General features: G+C 48.3%; 2 protein-coding genes across 5 annotated transcripts; one reads left to right on the top strand and one right to left on the bottom strand.

Annotated features, from left to right (window-relative positions):
* On the bottom strand, positions 1–7,613 carry PMEL (premelanosome protein). 2 transcript variants are annotated; one of them, XM_019454718.2, is made up of 11 exons: positions 7,487–7,613; positions 5,161–5,271; positions 4,868–5,014; positions 4,034–4,168; positions 3,545–3,706; positions 2,576–3,295; positions 1,710–1,826; positions 1,377–1,461; positions 1,061–1,266; positions 871–958; positions 1–251 (listed from the first exon to the last, which is right to left on the bottom strand). In XM_019454718.2, the coding sequence occupies exons 1-11, from the start codon at positions 7,560–7,562 to the stop codon at positions 107–109; spliced, it is 1,992 nt and encodes a 663-aa protein (XP_019310263.2). In that variant the 5' UTR covers positions 7,563–7,613; the 3' UTR covers positions 1–106. The 2 variants fall into 2 exon arrangements, with proteins under 2 accessions (XP_019310263.2, XP_019310264.2); XM_019454719.2 differs by lacking the exon at positions 871–958 and having other exon boundaries at positions 124–251.
* A 724-nt stretch (positions 7,614–8,337) lies between these two features.
* Positions 8,338–13,909, top strand: CDK2 (cyclin dependent kinase 2). Of its 3 annotated transcripts, XM_019454725.2 has the most exons (8): positions 8,338–8,680; positions 9,391–9,468; positions 9,573–9,693; positions 10,355–10,525; positions 11,003–11,104; positions 11,779–11,922; positions 12,226–12,429; positions 12,710–13,909. In XM_019454725.2, the coding sequence occupies exons 1-8, from the start codon at positions 8,565–8,567 to the stop codon at positions 12,812–12,814; spliced, it is 1,041 nt and encodes a 346-aa protein (XP_019310270.1). In that variant the 5' UTR covers positions 8,338–8,564; the 3' UTR covers positions 12,815–13,909. The 3 variants fall into 3 exon arrangements, with proteins under 3 accessions (XP_019310270.1, XP_019310271.1, XP_019310272.1); XM_019454726.2 differs by lacking the exon at positions 11,779–11,922 and having other exon boundaries at positions 8,340–8,680; XM_019454727.2 differs by lacking the exons at positions 11,003–11,104; positions 11,779–11,922 and having other exon boundaries at positions 8,340–8,680.
* The last annotated feature ends 1,041 nt before the right edge of the window (positions 13,910–14,950 follow it).

Below are 14,950 nucleotides of genomic sequence, written 5' to 3'. Positions count from 1 at the left end.
AGGTTCTGAGTATTTATTTCAGTTAATGGTAGTTTCCAAGGGAGGACTGAGAAAAGATAGGCATTGCTGTCCACCCTCGGCAAATCACAGCATCACATGAGAGTACTCAGACCTGCTGCTGCCCACTGAGGAGGGGCCTGTTCTCACCAATGGGGCAAGAGCGGAAGACCCTGGGCAGCCGCAGCCAGTGGGTGCTACCACGTGGCAGCTGGGGAAGGGGGAGGGCTGAGCCCTGCTTCAGAAGTCTTCGCCTGATTTGGGAGAAAAAGAAGAAACTGATTAGCAATGGACAAGGGAAACCTACCTGTGCTTCTCCAAAAAAGAGGACACACCCATATCCCAAGTTTCCTGGGCCTTGACCCAAGGCCCCTCCCCTTCTCACCAATAGGGTTCATCTTATCTTGTTTTTATGGTAACCTCTGTCCATTCTTCTCTCACACTACAAGCTTCAGTGCTTTGAGGACCTTGGCACTCCAGGCCTGGGGATCTGCCCTTCTCACAGGTAGAGGACTCAGTTCACCCAGTTTCCTCCACTCTTGATATTATTAATAACAACAGTCATCAGTATCATCATTTATTGCACTCTCGCTTCAGAACTGGGTGCTTTACCACCATTGTCTCTAATCCTGACAACAGCCCCATAGGGCAGGTATTAGTTTTCCTATTTTTCAGAGGCCCAGAGACATTAAGCTACTTTCCCAAGGTCCCACCAGCAAGACTGCAGCCTGGGTCTGTTTAACTTCCAAGTCTGGGCTCTTTCCTGGATACCAGGCTTCTTCAAAAAAAGTGGTGGTTCCCTCTCCTCTTGAGGAAGAATGAGTGGTGGTAATAAGGGATAAGGAGGTGTGATCTAGATGGTGGGGCCCTCACCTATATATCAGAGATACAAGCACCATAGCCATCAACACCAGCAAGATGCCCACGAACAGGGGAGCCTGTCCAAGGCCTGCTTCTCGACCTATGAACAGAATCCCAGGCACAGTTTCCGTCAGTGTCTGCTCCCTACCAGATAGCCTCTTCCTGTTCCCCCCTTCTCCCTACTTCTTGTCCAAGTACATACCGGGCATTACAAGCTGGGTGCTGACCATCGCCAGGCTGTTAGCATCAGCCAAAGACACATTGAGGCAGTAGGTCCCTGAGCCACCCTTCAGTGCTTGGTGCAAAACTAGCTGGCAGGCTGGGCTGGGTGGCACAGGCTGACATAGCCGCTGGGCAGGGGGCTGGCACCCTGGAGATGAGATGTCCATACAGGCTTCCTTGGGCAGCCTGCGAAAGGTGTCAGCTTAGGTCAGGGCAACTGGGAGGGAACATTAGACACCAGAGAGCGGGGCAACAGTCAACCCAAGAGTTCTCAGGATAACCAGTGGGACACTCACCCGCCTTGGCAAGACACGGTCAGCTCAAATGCATCTCCTTCGCTGGATGGCACAGCCTGCAGGATCTCAGCACTCTCAATACCCTCTGCAAAGTTGCAAGATTTTAAGTCTGGGTACAATGTGGGATTCCTCTACCAGGCCTCCCCAAAGGCCCACAGACAGGAAAGCCCTAGGGCTACTTCCCCAATCCCATCCTCATGCCTTCAAAATAAAAACCCTGGGATCTGGATATTTTTGTCCAGGTGAGTAACTCCTTCCAAGGTATGCTTCCACTGGTCAGTCTTAGGCGGTACACACCTCCCTCCACCAGCCCCCAAAGTAGTCAAGACTCACGGACAATGTCCAGGGTGAGAGAAAAGGAGCCATATCGATACAGCACACAATCCAGGGGGGTTTGTCGCTTCACCAGGATTAAGGTAGCTGCACCATCCGGCAGGGGGCTCTGGGAGCCTGGCAGGAGAGGATTGAAGAGGCAAAGTCAAGAGACAAATGACTCACCTGGAAGTAGAGGCTACGCAAGCGTTTTTCCAGGTACAGCCAGAGCTATTGCACCCGGGCTTGGCATCAGGCAAGGCCTGGAAAATCTCATTTTACAGATAAGGAAACTGAAGCCCCAGAGGAGGAACGAGCACCCCAGAGTCACACAATTAGGAGTAGCATTGGAGTTTTAAGAAACCCCAAATGCTTATCATACTCCACACTGTGCTAGGTCCTGATCTAGACACTTGACAAAAGTTAACTCTTCCACGTGCCACTAGGTCATTCCTACCTTTTCAGGGTTCCTACCACAATTTCAGGTTGACCTGCTTTGGGAAAGGAATCCAGGGTTGGTAAGTGGTGCCAGAATCTAAGACGGAATCCTATGCATTTATACTTGCACAGAAAGAGATACAAATTACTATGTAAATGACCACAGTCTGTTCCCTGGCAGAAGCCTCGGGGAATAGCTCTCCTGAGACACAGAGAAGCAACAAGCTCTCTCCCAGCGGCCGAGGGGCAGACCCTGGTTTTCTTAACTCCAGATGGATTCCATGTTCTTAAGAGGGACTTGAGGGCTTAATAACAGTGAGAGCTCTGATGAAACTCCATTGCTAAGCAAAGGATTGGGTAACATCTGGGGCCTGGGTAAGTAGAGTAGCTCTTTAGAGTAGTGACAAATAACCCACCTCAATGAACCTCGTTCACACTGACTCTCTTACCTGTAATACCTTCTGTAGGCACGAATGGGCGGGCATCTGGACCCTCAGGCTCACGGGTGGGTACCTCTCCAGCTGTGGGCTCTACCAGCTCTCTAGTTGTTACCTGTACAACTGTGGTTCCAGAGGGCTCTGTGATTGACACTTCAGGTGTTGTACGTATGGCCTCTGCAGTTGGCATCTCTATGGGTGTGGTATCTATGACCTCTGAGGTCGGCACCTGCTCAGTTGTAGTACCTATGTCCTCTGTAGTTGGCACCTGTACAGGTGTAGTGCCTGTGACCTCCGTGGTTGGCATCTTCACAGCTGTGGTTCCAGAAGGTTCTGCAGTTGGCACCTGACCAGATGTAGTACCTATGACTTCTGCAGTAGGCACTTGCCCAGCTGTGGTGCCAAGGGCCTCTGCTGTTGGCCCATGCCCATCTGTGGTGACTGGAACTGGGGAGGAGCCACAGGAAGTGAGAGGAATCGCAGCCTGTAACACCACCTGGGCAGTGACTGGGCCAGACTCTAAGTAAGTGTGAGTGACCACAAGTGCCCGAGAGATCAGGGTCCCAGTATCATCTCCAAAGTCCCAGGTGTAGGAGAGGTCGGCCCCAGACAAATAGCCACTGGGGTCATGAAGCCGGAGGGCAAAGGTCAGAGGATGATTTCTCAGGAAGTGCTTGTTCCCTCCATCCAAGGCCTGAAGCTGGGACACGCTCACAGAGAAGGGTACCTGGTCTGAGATAGGAGCCAGAAAACGTGAGAACCAGACCTGGGCGGAGGGAATGTTACACACCAACTAAACTCAAGCTGACTGGCCCTTCACTGACTCTAAGCCCCACCTTCTTCTGTCCAGGTCTTCCTGGCTCTGCCCCTTTAAGGTTACATACCATTTCCCCTTTCCCCTCTCCCCTTACTGGTCAGGCCAACCCTCCCCATCTTTTACTGTTCTGTGACTTATTCCTTTGCCCATTCCTAAATCCTTACCAGTAATGGTGAAGGCTGAGCAGGAGTGAGCAAGGGGCACGTAGCTCTGGGACTCCCGGCGGTGGTAGACAGTCACTTCCATGGTATGTGTGCCCAGCATTGCCTTGCCTGTCACAATGCTCAGTCCCGACACTGGGCCCCCCAGAACTTGCCAGTACTGGCCTGAGGTTTTTGAACAGAAAAGCAAGGGTCAGGGAGGTACTGATCCAAGGGAACTGAGGGGAAGGATTAGAGACAGGGCAGTACAGAAGGAAGGTCGAGAGAGATGTATTGAGTAGGGGTCAGGAAAGGAGTCCTAATGAGGGGTTCCATGGGATGGCACAACAATTCGGGAAGGGCCCCCAGAAACAATATAGTAGAGAGAGTTGGAGCAGGCTATGTGCTATGGAAGAGGAAAGAACCATGGGGGCAATAAAGGTTAGGGAAATTCACAGCAAAACAAAAAGGGGATCAGGTAAGAATAGGTGAATCGAAGTGTGGATGACTCACCCCAGGTCTTCCAGACATAAACAAAGCTTCGTGTCTGAGACCCAGGGCCAGATGGGCAGGCCCTCCCATCAGGGAAGATGCAGGTATCATCAGGTACCTGGGGATACACTGGCTCTCCTCCCCACACCTGGCTCCCTGAAAGATCAATACAGAGTCACCCTCAAACCCTGGCATTCCCTTCTGTACACCAAAACTCCTCCCAGAGAGGGGCTGTGGGAATACTCCTTAGCTACAAAGTACATTCCCCTTGGTATAACCCTTTTGGGTGGCAGCGGGAAGGATGGAAACTGGAATTAAAGATTCATATGTACTTAACGACAGACATAGGAAAGAAATTAGAAGGCCATATATCAAAATATTTAGAGTGGTTTGCTCTAGCTAGTAGGATAAAAACAAAAATAAGAGCCACCAGCTAACATTTTTTGAATCTTGCCTTAGCCTAGGGCAGGCATTATGCTAAATTCTTTATATACAATCACATTTAATCCTTACAACAACTGTTCAAGTAGGTATCATCCCCATTCTACAGATAAGGGAATGGAAGTACAAAACAATTAAGTAACTTGCCCAGGGTCACATATTATTTACAAATTTAAATCCATGTCTGTCTAAATTCTAGGTCCCCTAGGTCTTCTGCCGGCAATTTTGCATGCTATGTATTTTTTTTTTCTTTATCTGTGTTTAAATTTTTTTTCTACAACGAATATTATAGAATATGTATATAATTTATTTTTTTAAGAAAAGTAGAAAGGAAGAGAATACTTTTTGAGCTCACTGGGGACACCAGGGAATCTGAGCCCTTAGAGTAAGGTCCTAGAGCAGAGAGGTACTCACCATTGATGATGGTGTTGTTGGCCCAGATGACCTGCCCATCTGGCAGCACCTTTTGGCTTTCAGGGAAGTGCAGGGCGATAGAGAAGGAGGCATTTGCCCCGACCAGTGTAGGGCCATCATTACTGACCTTCAAGGACACCTGGCCACCTGGGAAGGACAGCTCCATTAGCTGAGACTCCTTGTTTTTTTCTCCCCTTATACCTTTCCCCTTCCTATCTTCCCAAGCTCCATTCAACCCAGTTCTTGCTCCTCTACCCACACCCTGCCCTCCCTGGAAATTGCTAAGTTCCCACCTCTCCAGCAATCAGGCCCCTGGATTTCTGTCCACTCTGGATACAGCTGCCTGTTCCAGGATTTTGTTGTGAGCGGCCTTGAGACACCCAGCCAGTCCTGGTCTCTGGGTCCTAAAAAGAAGGTACAGTGAAGGTCCTAGGATCGCGCCTCAGTCCCGTGTCAGGGAATAGCACTGTCCCATGTCACCCTATTCACTCTCACATTCAAAGTGCATCTTAATTTACTGAACACCCACAACGTACCAGGCACTGTAATAGGTACAAAGGACTTAAGGAACGAAGAAGACACGGGCACCTGGGTGGCTCAGTCGGTTAAGCATCCGACTTTGGCTTGGGTCATGATCTCACGGTTTGTGAGTTAAGCCCTGTGTGGGGATCTGTGCTGACAGTTCAGAGCCTGGAGCCCGCTTCAGATTCTGTCTCCCTCTCTCTCTGCCCCTCCCCTGCTCGTGTTCTATCTCTCACTCTCTCAAAAACAAATAAACATTAAAAAACAAGAACAAAACCAAAAACAAACAAGACATGACCCTGAAGGGATTCAAGGTAAAGTATTGGAAATAGATACATCCATAAATTATAATAATTGAAGGCACTGTTCAATATGAGTCGTTGTAGACATTCACAAAGTACAACAAAATGACAGATTAAAAAGATTAGTTCCACTCTGGTGAATTGGGAAAGACCATCGGCTTGATGAGTTGGCCTGTGGGATAGAATACTCTGGGCAGAAGGACCAGCATGAGCAGATGCATGGAGGCATGTTAGCATGAGGCATGACAGGGACTACCAGTGTGGTTGATGAACACTGTAAGAGATGAGGCCAAGAAAACAAGTGGAGGCCCTGAATGCCAAGCAAAGGAGTTTGGCTTTTATTCTGTAGACAAGGCCATGGCAGAAGATTTTGTGTCATTGACATATAATTCCCATGCCAAAAAATTCACCCTTCAGAAGCTTTTTTAATATGATCAGATCTGTATTTTAGAAGGATCATTATAGCAAGCAATGTAGAGGATGGATCAGAGGCAGGCAGAGGTTGGGAGTGAGGACCAAGCAGACAAAATTATTATAACTGACCAAGAGAAAGGTCTGAGAAAAAGGGGTATGAGGGATCTACATATACCTCACCCAGATACAAAAACTATCCTTTTTCTATCCTTCGTTATTGTTGTTTATTTATGTGTTGGCTAAAGTATTTAGAAGTAAATCCCAGACATCTTGTTATTTTAACCCTACAATTTCAGTATATATCTGTAAAAAATATGAACATTTTCTTGAATCAGCACAATGTCATTTCACACTGGACACAATTATCAAACCCAATTCATATAAAATTTCATGAATATCTAACATGTCTTATGATTAAAAAAAATCAATATCTAAAAAGTAAGCACAATCTTTTTAAGAGGGTCAGGTGGACAAGTATGAATAGAATGTTTCCAAAATACAGTTAGGAGCATAGTAAAAGAAAAAGACTTGAAACTACAGCACAAATGAGGGAAGTCAGATGAAGGAGAAGCTCCTAGAAGTCTGTGAGACCAGGGATCTAGAGAAAGAAAGGGGAGACTGGGACATGATATCTATATTTTAGCACAGGAGAAACTGTCTTTGCTCCATTTCTAATGTGTACTGGATACCTAGCTGAGTCTGCTTGGGGAGGGGAGATCTGGAATCATTTCATAGAGCATCCTACCACTAGAGCAAGAGAATCATAAGATGCCCCATTCTTTCTTCATTCCCAACCCTCCCTCCTCAGAGCAGCACGGGACATTCCAGACCCTCTCACCACCCACACCCCCACCCCTTGCTCCTGTCACGAGGCCCCAATCCCCCAGAGCCCTTTCATGTGATGCTCAGCTGAGACCCCTCTGCCTGTCTCTTCCAGCCCCAGAACAAAAGCCTGAGCTATGTTCACCCATCCCCATCTCAAAGAGGGTAGGTGGTACCTCCTTACTTTTTCAATCCAATACCACATTCTCTCACTTCTCACTTCAAATACCCTATCCCAGGCACCTAAATCATTGCCTAAAAGAGTCTCCCACTCGTTTCACTTTTGAAGCCCCTACTTGGACTCACTGCCCAAGGGGCCTCAGGATTAGGGCTACAAAGACCCACTATCCTTGTGCCCTTACAAGCAGATGGTATTATTCTCAGGCTCAGTCCCAGATCTCCACATAGGGAGGGAGCTCAGATGCCCATGTCCTCATTAACTCAAATGGGTGGGAGAAGCCTGAGATATTGCTGGTATCTCCCATAAAGAGGGGAAAAACCAGAGCAGGTGTGCAACCCCAAATTCACACTTGTTCATGGCAATACTCCCCACACTCACCTTCTGTAACCCCCACAGCCAGAAGAGCACTCATCATAACCACATGGAGAAGGCATTTTCTCAGCACCAGATGCATCCTGTTCTTTCTTCCAGCAACCAAAGGCGCTGGGGGGCTGGGGCAAGCCCCTATATAGGAGAGGGGTGCTCATTTGCATAGCCCTTCCTCTTCTCCATCCAGAGGAGTCTTGGGAGGGGCAGGAGGACGGAGAAAGGCAGAACTGACAAGGGATCCTGGTCCCTGAACATCCCGCTACTCAACCACAGTTTCTAGTTTCACTGGGTCGCTCTCTTCTTGACTGGGAAATAATTGACTGAAGGGCAGGTGCATAACATGTACCTAACACATACGATTCACCATAGGAGAGTGAATCAATCTGTTTTTGTTTTTTTAATCAAATCAGGAAATCTTTCAAAAAAACAAAGACCCTGCATCCCAAATAGAGAGTATAGAATAGACAGAGGGCGGAGGCAACTGCATCTCCGGGGCCCAGAAAACCCGTACAATGAGATTCCCAGTTTCCTGCTTTTCAAAGGAGGCTCCCTGGGCCAGGTGGAATTTAATCTTAGGGAGAGACACATTTTCCCTACAGGTGGTGAAACGGCGAATTAGAGATCAGGAAATCCCTACAGACTCAGGACACAGGTAGGAAACGCGAGTCCAAATCAGGTACTTGGAAAAAGACATTTTGCTTCCCCACAGAGGCAGAAACTTGTCTTAAGTATCCTCGTTAATAAACTTGCGTGAGGTGGGGTCATTTGCTGCAGCTAGGCGCGCTGGGCTCGCCCCCCGCCGCTCTGACGTTAACCAATAGGAAGGGCCGGGGGCGGAGCTAGGGAAACGCGGGAAGGAGGGGCGGGGCCTCTGGTGGCGGTAGGGAACTGGAGGGGAGGCGGCAACATTGTTTCAAGTTGGACAAATTGACAAGAGCGAGAAATACACTGCGTTCCATCCCGACCTGGGGCCGCGGAGCTGGGCGCGGTTTTCCCCTCCTCCACCCCCAGAGAGTCGGGGCCCGCCTTTTGCAGGTTTCCCAGGCCCCCGCTCCAGGGCCGGGCTGACCCGACTCGCTGGCGCTTCATGGAGAACTTCCAAAAAGTGGAAAAGATCGGAGAGGGCACGTACGGAGTTGTGTACAAAGCCAAAAACAAGGTGACGGGAGAAGTGGTGGCGCTTAAAAAAATCCGTCTGGACACGTGAGTGGCCTCTGTACCCGGGACTCCTAACTCGGGAGCTCCTTGAGTGCCCCCTGCCCCCACCCCAACAGGCGGGTAGCAGTCCAAGGACCGGAAGGTGGCAGGGAGGGACTTCTTTTTAAGTGGAGAGGTGGGTTGCAGGACAGCGATGGGTTTCCCGGTGGAGAGTGTAGGGCACTTAGAATATATGGGAAACTTCCTCCCCAAAGTCGAGGGATGCCCCCAAATGTGCAATCAGAAAGACTCAGAAAGAGGAAGGAGGCCTCTGAGATGGGGTCCAGGACTCCCCGTGGAGTTGGGTTTTGTGGGAACCAGTGAAGAGCACCCTTCTGAATGAAGAGTCCTCCTGACTGCCCCAACCCCACCCTCATCTTAGAATTCTCTACCTCTTTCAAAAGAATGGCAGTTGAACCTCACTGGCCCTTCTAGGGAGGCTGGGTGCTGCTACTCCTATTTTTTTCCCTGTTTCCTTCTCTCTTCTTTACCTCCACCAGGAGGCTTTACTTACCTACCGCTGGGAAAAGAAGAATAATGACCTTAATATATCCCCTGTCCAAAGGCGAATTAACTCCTACAGCACCCTTTCTCTTCTCTCACTTCCCTAGGGGATGCTGGGGTGGTGTCTCATTGGGAAGAAAAGAATGACTGAGCTGGGGGAAAAGGAGTGTTTGTAACCACATTCCTATCTCTGCTTTCTCCACCTCTCCAAGTGAGACAGAGGGTGTACCCAGTACTGCTATACGAGAGATTTCTCTGCTTAAGGAGCTTAACCACCCTAACATTGTCAAGTAAGTATATCTGGGAGGTGTTCTGACAGTAAAGGAGTTGTTCTTGTCTGTGTAGCCTGGGTATTATTCTTCCTCACCTCCATTCCTGGACCTCCCTTCCCTAGGCTGCTGGATGTCATCCACACAGAAAACAAACTCTACCTAGTTTTTGAGTTTCTGCACCAGGATCTGAAGAAATTCATGGATGCCTCTGCTTTGACTGGCATTCCTCTTCCCCTCATCAAGGTAATCCTTATTAACTCCTCCCCAGCATGGGCATGTTTTGGGGGGACTGAAGGCAGGCAGTGCAGACTGAGTGATGATTTGTGATCTTGGCTTCCTTCCCAGCCCTCATCCCCCTGCACACACAGACACAACACACACACCCCTTTCTTTTGTGGCTCTCCCACTGCTCATTATGCTTATTAACCCTAGGGCTGGGTAGGAGAATCAAAGAAGTTGAAACTCTAGTGAGTCAACTTCATAGCTCAGGTGGAAGGTCAGATGAAACTCAGATAAATGGGACTTGAGGGCACTTGGTAGGTTCCTCCAAGAAGCCCTTCCACCTGTTTGGTAGGAGAAATAGCCAGTGAGTTTCTGTTGTCTGTTTTAGGGCTGGGTTCTTTACTCCCCGAGTTATTTTCAATCTCTCAACAAACGTTTATTCAATGCACATTTATTGAACACCTTCAATGTATTAGGTACAGGATATGGAAAAGAGATGCAAAACTGAAGAAGAAGACCTGGTCCTTATCTTCACTAGACTGATAGTCCAATGGGAGATACAGTTTATAAACATGTAATTATAATCTAATATAGTAAAAGGCTTTGGTAGAGCTTTGCAGGCACAGAGCAGATCCTAGTAGCTCACTGTGGTAGAGAAAGTTTTCTCTCTCTCCTTTGTCAGAGCTATCTGTTCCAGCTGCTCCAGGGCCTAGCCTTCTGCCATTCTCATCGGGTTCTGCACCGAGACCTCAAACCTCAGAATCTGCTTATCAACGCAGAGGGGGCCATCAAGCTAGCAGACTTTGGACTAGCCAGAGCCTTTGGAGTACCTGTTCGTACTTACACCCATGAGGTGAGACCCTCTCTGCATTTCTTCTCTGAACTTCCTGGGAGGTGTTAACAAGAACATTCACAAAATTTTAAACATCTCTGGCCAGCAGTTTCTCTCTCACTACATGGAAAGTATCTCTGGCACTCCAAGAGGTTTTAGAGTATGTACCAAGTTCCAGTTGTGGGGAACTGGGCTTTGATAGATGCCAAGCCAGGAGAGCTGGATGGCACACTATTAAAATTATGAGCACTTTTCTCAAGTTTTCCAGGAAGGTTGTAAATTCTGGGTTCAGAAAATATGGTCCCCAGAGACTAACTCTGGTCTAAGAAGTTGTATGTAGTCATCTATACTTAGGGGAAGTCAGAAAGATGGGAAAGATGGAGGGAGAGAGGCTGCTTGTTAACAGGCTGAGAGTTAGCAGAGTAACACTGAAGAGCTGAGATACGGGAATCACTATGCCCCACGCACCGCCCTTCCCCTTCCTGCTCTTGTCCCCAGGTGGTGACCCTGTGGTACCGAGCACCTGAAATCCTTCTGGGCTGCAAGTACTACTCCACAGCTGTAGATATCTGGAGCCTGGGCTGCATCTTTGCTGAGATGGTACGGAGGCAAGCCCGAGTTCCACCCAGCTCACTCCCCCACATTCAAGAACAACAGAACTGTTTCTTGGCCTAGAAAGACTCATGGCCGTTCTATATTATCACAGGGTTCCTTCTCTAGAGTAGCACCAAGGTGGGTAGGGGGAAAGGATAGGACTGTTGTCCCTGATGTCAACCACAATGTTAGTATATCCTCAAACAGCCTTAGCATCCAATACACATCTCTTATACCCAAACTGAGTGAAATTATTTCTGCAGCTGTTTTTAGTCTGCATATACTTGGGAGAATGAGTACCAATTTAGTGCCTCCTTCGTTTGGCCTGTAGACCTTCTTGTAGGGTTCCAGGATTATGGTGAAGTCAACTATGTTCACCTTATTCATACTTTTATTTAAACTGCAGGCTTAAATCATGTCCTCCCCAACCTCTGGCTTTTCAGTTTGAAAGATCCCTGAGGCCCAGACTTTTCTGGGAGCTCTCATTTTCTTTAATATAACAGTGGAGTGGGCTGAGTTTTCAAATCAAATCAGCAATTTGTTTTATGGTCCTTTATCTGGGTTGTAACTGGGGGCTTGGAGACCATTAACCTATATATAAAATGTGCATTTATCCCCCAGTACATTACCTTACAATTGCCCATATTCCTCTCTCAATTCATCAAAAAATATTTGTTAAGCACCTAGTGTGTACCCAGCACCATGCTAGGTGCTGTGGGGAACACAGAAGAAATGGAAGACACAGTCTCTGCCCGCTGTGCTCCTATCTAGAAGTGGCTGCATCACAAGGAGGGGGGATGACCGCAGTGTCTACCCCACACCCCGTGAGTGGCTTGGGATCCCTTTGCTACATGTCAGTGGCACCCCAGACATTCACCCCCTCCCAGCCCCACCCAGCCTTGGGGATCTGCAAAGGCATGGTTGGGGGAAGGAAGGAGGGGGCGAGGAGACAGATGAAGGGACTTCATTGTCTCAGGCTCTGTGTGACTGACCCCATGAAAGGCCCTGGGGAGGGAGTCATGGGGCCCTCCTGACCTTCCACTGCCTGTGGGAACCTCCGGTGCACAGGGAGCAGCTTTGACTGACATCAGTGCGGGTCTTGGCCTTTTCTCTTTACCCATTTTCAGGTGACCCGCCGAGCCCTATTTCCTGGAGATTCTGAAATCGACCAACTCTTCCGGATCTTCCGGACTCTGGGGACCCCAGATGAAGTGGTTTGGCCAGGAGTTACTTCTATGCCTGATTATAAGCCGAGTTTCCCCAAGTGGGCCCGGCAAGATTTTAGCAAAGTTGTTCCTCCCTTGGATGAAGATGGACGGAGCTTGCTGTCGGTGAGAGTTGGGAGTGGGCACCCATTTCCTCTCATTTACTCCCCCAGGGCAGGTTTTTTTCCAGGATGTAGGAAGGATGAGACCCTGGACTCTGGGTCTTGGCATTTCCTTAGTCCCTGCTTCTCTCTCCCTGTTGGCACACCCATTCAGATGTAGGGAGGAGGGAATTGGGAACCCTGCTTGGGTAAAAGGAATTCTGCTTTCCTGATTTCTCGGAACACCTGCTGCCCATTTAGTCCAATGTCACATCACTGAAGTCAGCATACATCTTTCCCTCCAGCAAATGCTGCACTACGACCCCAACAAGCGGATTTCGGCAAAGGCAGCTCTGGCTCACCCTTTCTTCCAGGATGTGACCAAGCCAGTGCCCCACCTTCGACTCTGATGTCCTACCCCAGTCTCACCCTCTCCTCCAGTGGGGGCCTGATCTGCCTTGGCCCTGGGCTATTTGCCCTCTGATCTTGTCTGGCTGCCTTAACACCTCCCCCTCTTAGCCAGCCAACTCTGAGGATATAAGGGGTGGAGAAGAGAAATAGGTGAAAATGAAAGGAAGCTTCAGTATTAGATGCACTTAAGTCCCTCCACCACCCTCTCCCCCTCTTCTTAGTCATTGCTGAGAAGGGCTGGTATTTAAAAAGAAAAGAAAAGACTGCCCTCCACATAGGGCTTGCCATCCCAATCTCTGAAAGCCCTGAAAATTACTATTTCCTGTGTTCGGGATGACAGACACCCCAAGCCTCGCTCGGCCACTGCGTTTATAAGGTCAACTGATAGCAGAGAACCTAAGTTGGGACTTTAGAAAACCAAGCAAAACAAAACAGAGGGAGGGGCCTGTTTTAAAGAATTAGGTTAAAAAATAGATCCAACCAGTTTGTACCCTAATTTTAGTGTTTCATCTCACCTAACAGTCTGGGAGACTCAAGACTCCCAGTCTCTGCAGTCTTGATGAGACTGCAGTAGAAACAATTGCCCCTAGTCCCTCTATCTGTCCCAACTATGGGCAAGAGGTATCTGGGAGGCTCTAGGACAGGGATTATACTTCACCGTGGCCTTATGGGGCAAGTAAAAGTTGTCTGAATTTTTCTCTTCCTTTTAAGACTCTTGGTTCTTCACATGCCAGGTCCCATCTTCCTCTGAAGGCTACCCCCATAGGAGTGGAAGTTAGGGTTTAGACATCATTTTGAAAATGCTGACACTTTTTTAGGGCTGTGACTGAGCGAGGGCATTGGGAAATTTTTTTTCTTTAAAAGAAGGATGAACAATTATATTTATATTTCAGGTTATAGTGTTTTTTAAGTGGGAATGGGTGGATTTGTTGCCATGTGCACCTTGGGGTTTTGTAATGCAAATGTTTTAAAAAAAGTATTTTTTTTCTTTTTTTGATGTTTGTCTCCCTTCTCCCACCTCTTGTCTTCGAGTGTTCATGCTATTAACATTATTTGTAATTTAGTTTGTGATTCATTAAAAACAAAAGTTCTTAGTTTTATAGTTCATCTCTTTCCTCCTTTACTTAGGTGTATTTATTTACACAAAGAATGATGTGTGAGAGAGAATATGAATGTGTATATGTGATAGTTGGTTTCAGAGCTCCCCTCTTCCTAATCTTTGTGCAGGGCTATCCACCTCACCCCATCACCCCAGTTTAGCTTCTATTATGCAATTGGGATAGTGCCCAGGGTGGACAAAATGGGAATTACTGCCCCATTTTAAGGCAAGGTTAATGGAAGCCTACTTCATTTTCCCCACGAACCTGAATCATCCCCTACCACACACATGTACACACAGGGCGGCAGTTCCTGGATTTGAGGTTTAGGAGGGACTTAGGAGCGGCATGTGGTTGGAAGTGGGCTCTGTGGGAATTCGCCTTGACACTGCATTTCCCAGTAAGCTCGTCGTTTTTCCTTTTTGTTGCGTATCACAGTTTTCTAAAGATACTTTAATCACATTTACATATAGTTCAGAATATATAAATCGTCTGTATGAAAAATCATTAAGGGGGCTAACGTCCCCCCACGCTACCACTTGTTGGGAGTTGCCACTATCTCAACCCCACCAAAAAACATCTCAGACCGCCGGCGCGAGCCACCCGCAAAATTCCTGTCTTCTGGGGTCGCACAAAAAGGAGGACGCACCGACGTGAGCTATATTTTAATTCCCGGACTCCGGGTCCTTAGGTGAGGTATTTCTCTTTACGCCGCCAATTTGTCATAAAGGGCGGGGAGCTAGAGTTAGCCCCCGCCAAATTCGGGGGGAGGGGCGAAGGTCAGTAGCGGCCTTCCTGAGGCTACTTTCAACCCGCCTTGCCTGCCATTCAAGTTCCGAATTTTCCCAGTACTGGTTAAATCTTCACTTGGACCCGCCTCCATCACTCACCTGATTAGATGTTTATGAGTCAGAAGGCGGGGTCATGAGGGCGTCGAGATGTTATTGGTTGATATGTACGCCTGTCAGCAGTGCACCGCCCCCTGTCTCAGAAAGCTAGCTCTTTACTGGCTCCTCACTTCGTCCATCTTCGAGGTTT

Source organism: Panthera pardus, unplaced genomic scaffold (genome assembly GCF_024362965.1).
Source record: "Panthera pardus isolate Hobbes unplaced genomic scaffold, ASM2436296v1 HiC_scaffold_6, whole genome shotgun sequence".
NCBI lineage: Eukaryota > Metazoa > Chordata > Mammalia > Carnivora > Felidae > Panthera > Panthera pardus.
This window is presented reverse-complemented; position numbering and strand designations above follow the sequence as displayed.

Excerpts from the sequence above, each read along its gene's own strand:
- PMEL (XM_019454718.2), bottom strand. The coding sequence starts at position 7,562 with ATGCATCTGGTGCTGAGAAAATGCCTTCTCCATGTGGTTATGATGAGT. Across the intron at positions 3,707-4,033 it reads TTATGTCTGGAAGACCTGGG|GCCAGTACTGGCAAGTTCTG; the intron begins GTGAGTCATCCA and ends CAAAAACCTCAG. Across the intron at positions 252-870 it reads CTTGTATCTCTGATATATAG|GCGAAGACTTCTGAAGCAGG; the intron begins GTGAGGGCCCCA and ends CTCCCAAATCAG.
- CDK2 (XM_019454725.2), top strand. The coding sequence starts at position 8,565 with ATGGAGAACTTCCAAAAAGTGGAAAAGATCGGAGAGGGCACGTACGGA. Across the intron at positions 9,694-10,354 it reads TTCCTCTTCCCCTCATCAAG|AGCTATCTGTTCCAGCTGCT; the intron begins GTAATCCTTATT and ends CTCCTTTGTCAG. Across the intron at positions 11,105-11,778 it reads GCTGCATCTTTGCTGAGATG|CACCTAGTGTGTACCCAGCA; the intron begins GTACGGAGGCAA and ends ATATTTGTTAAG.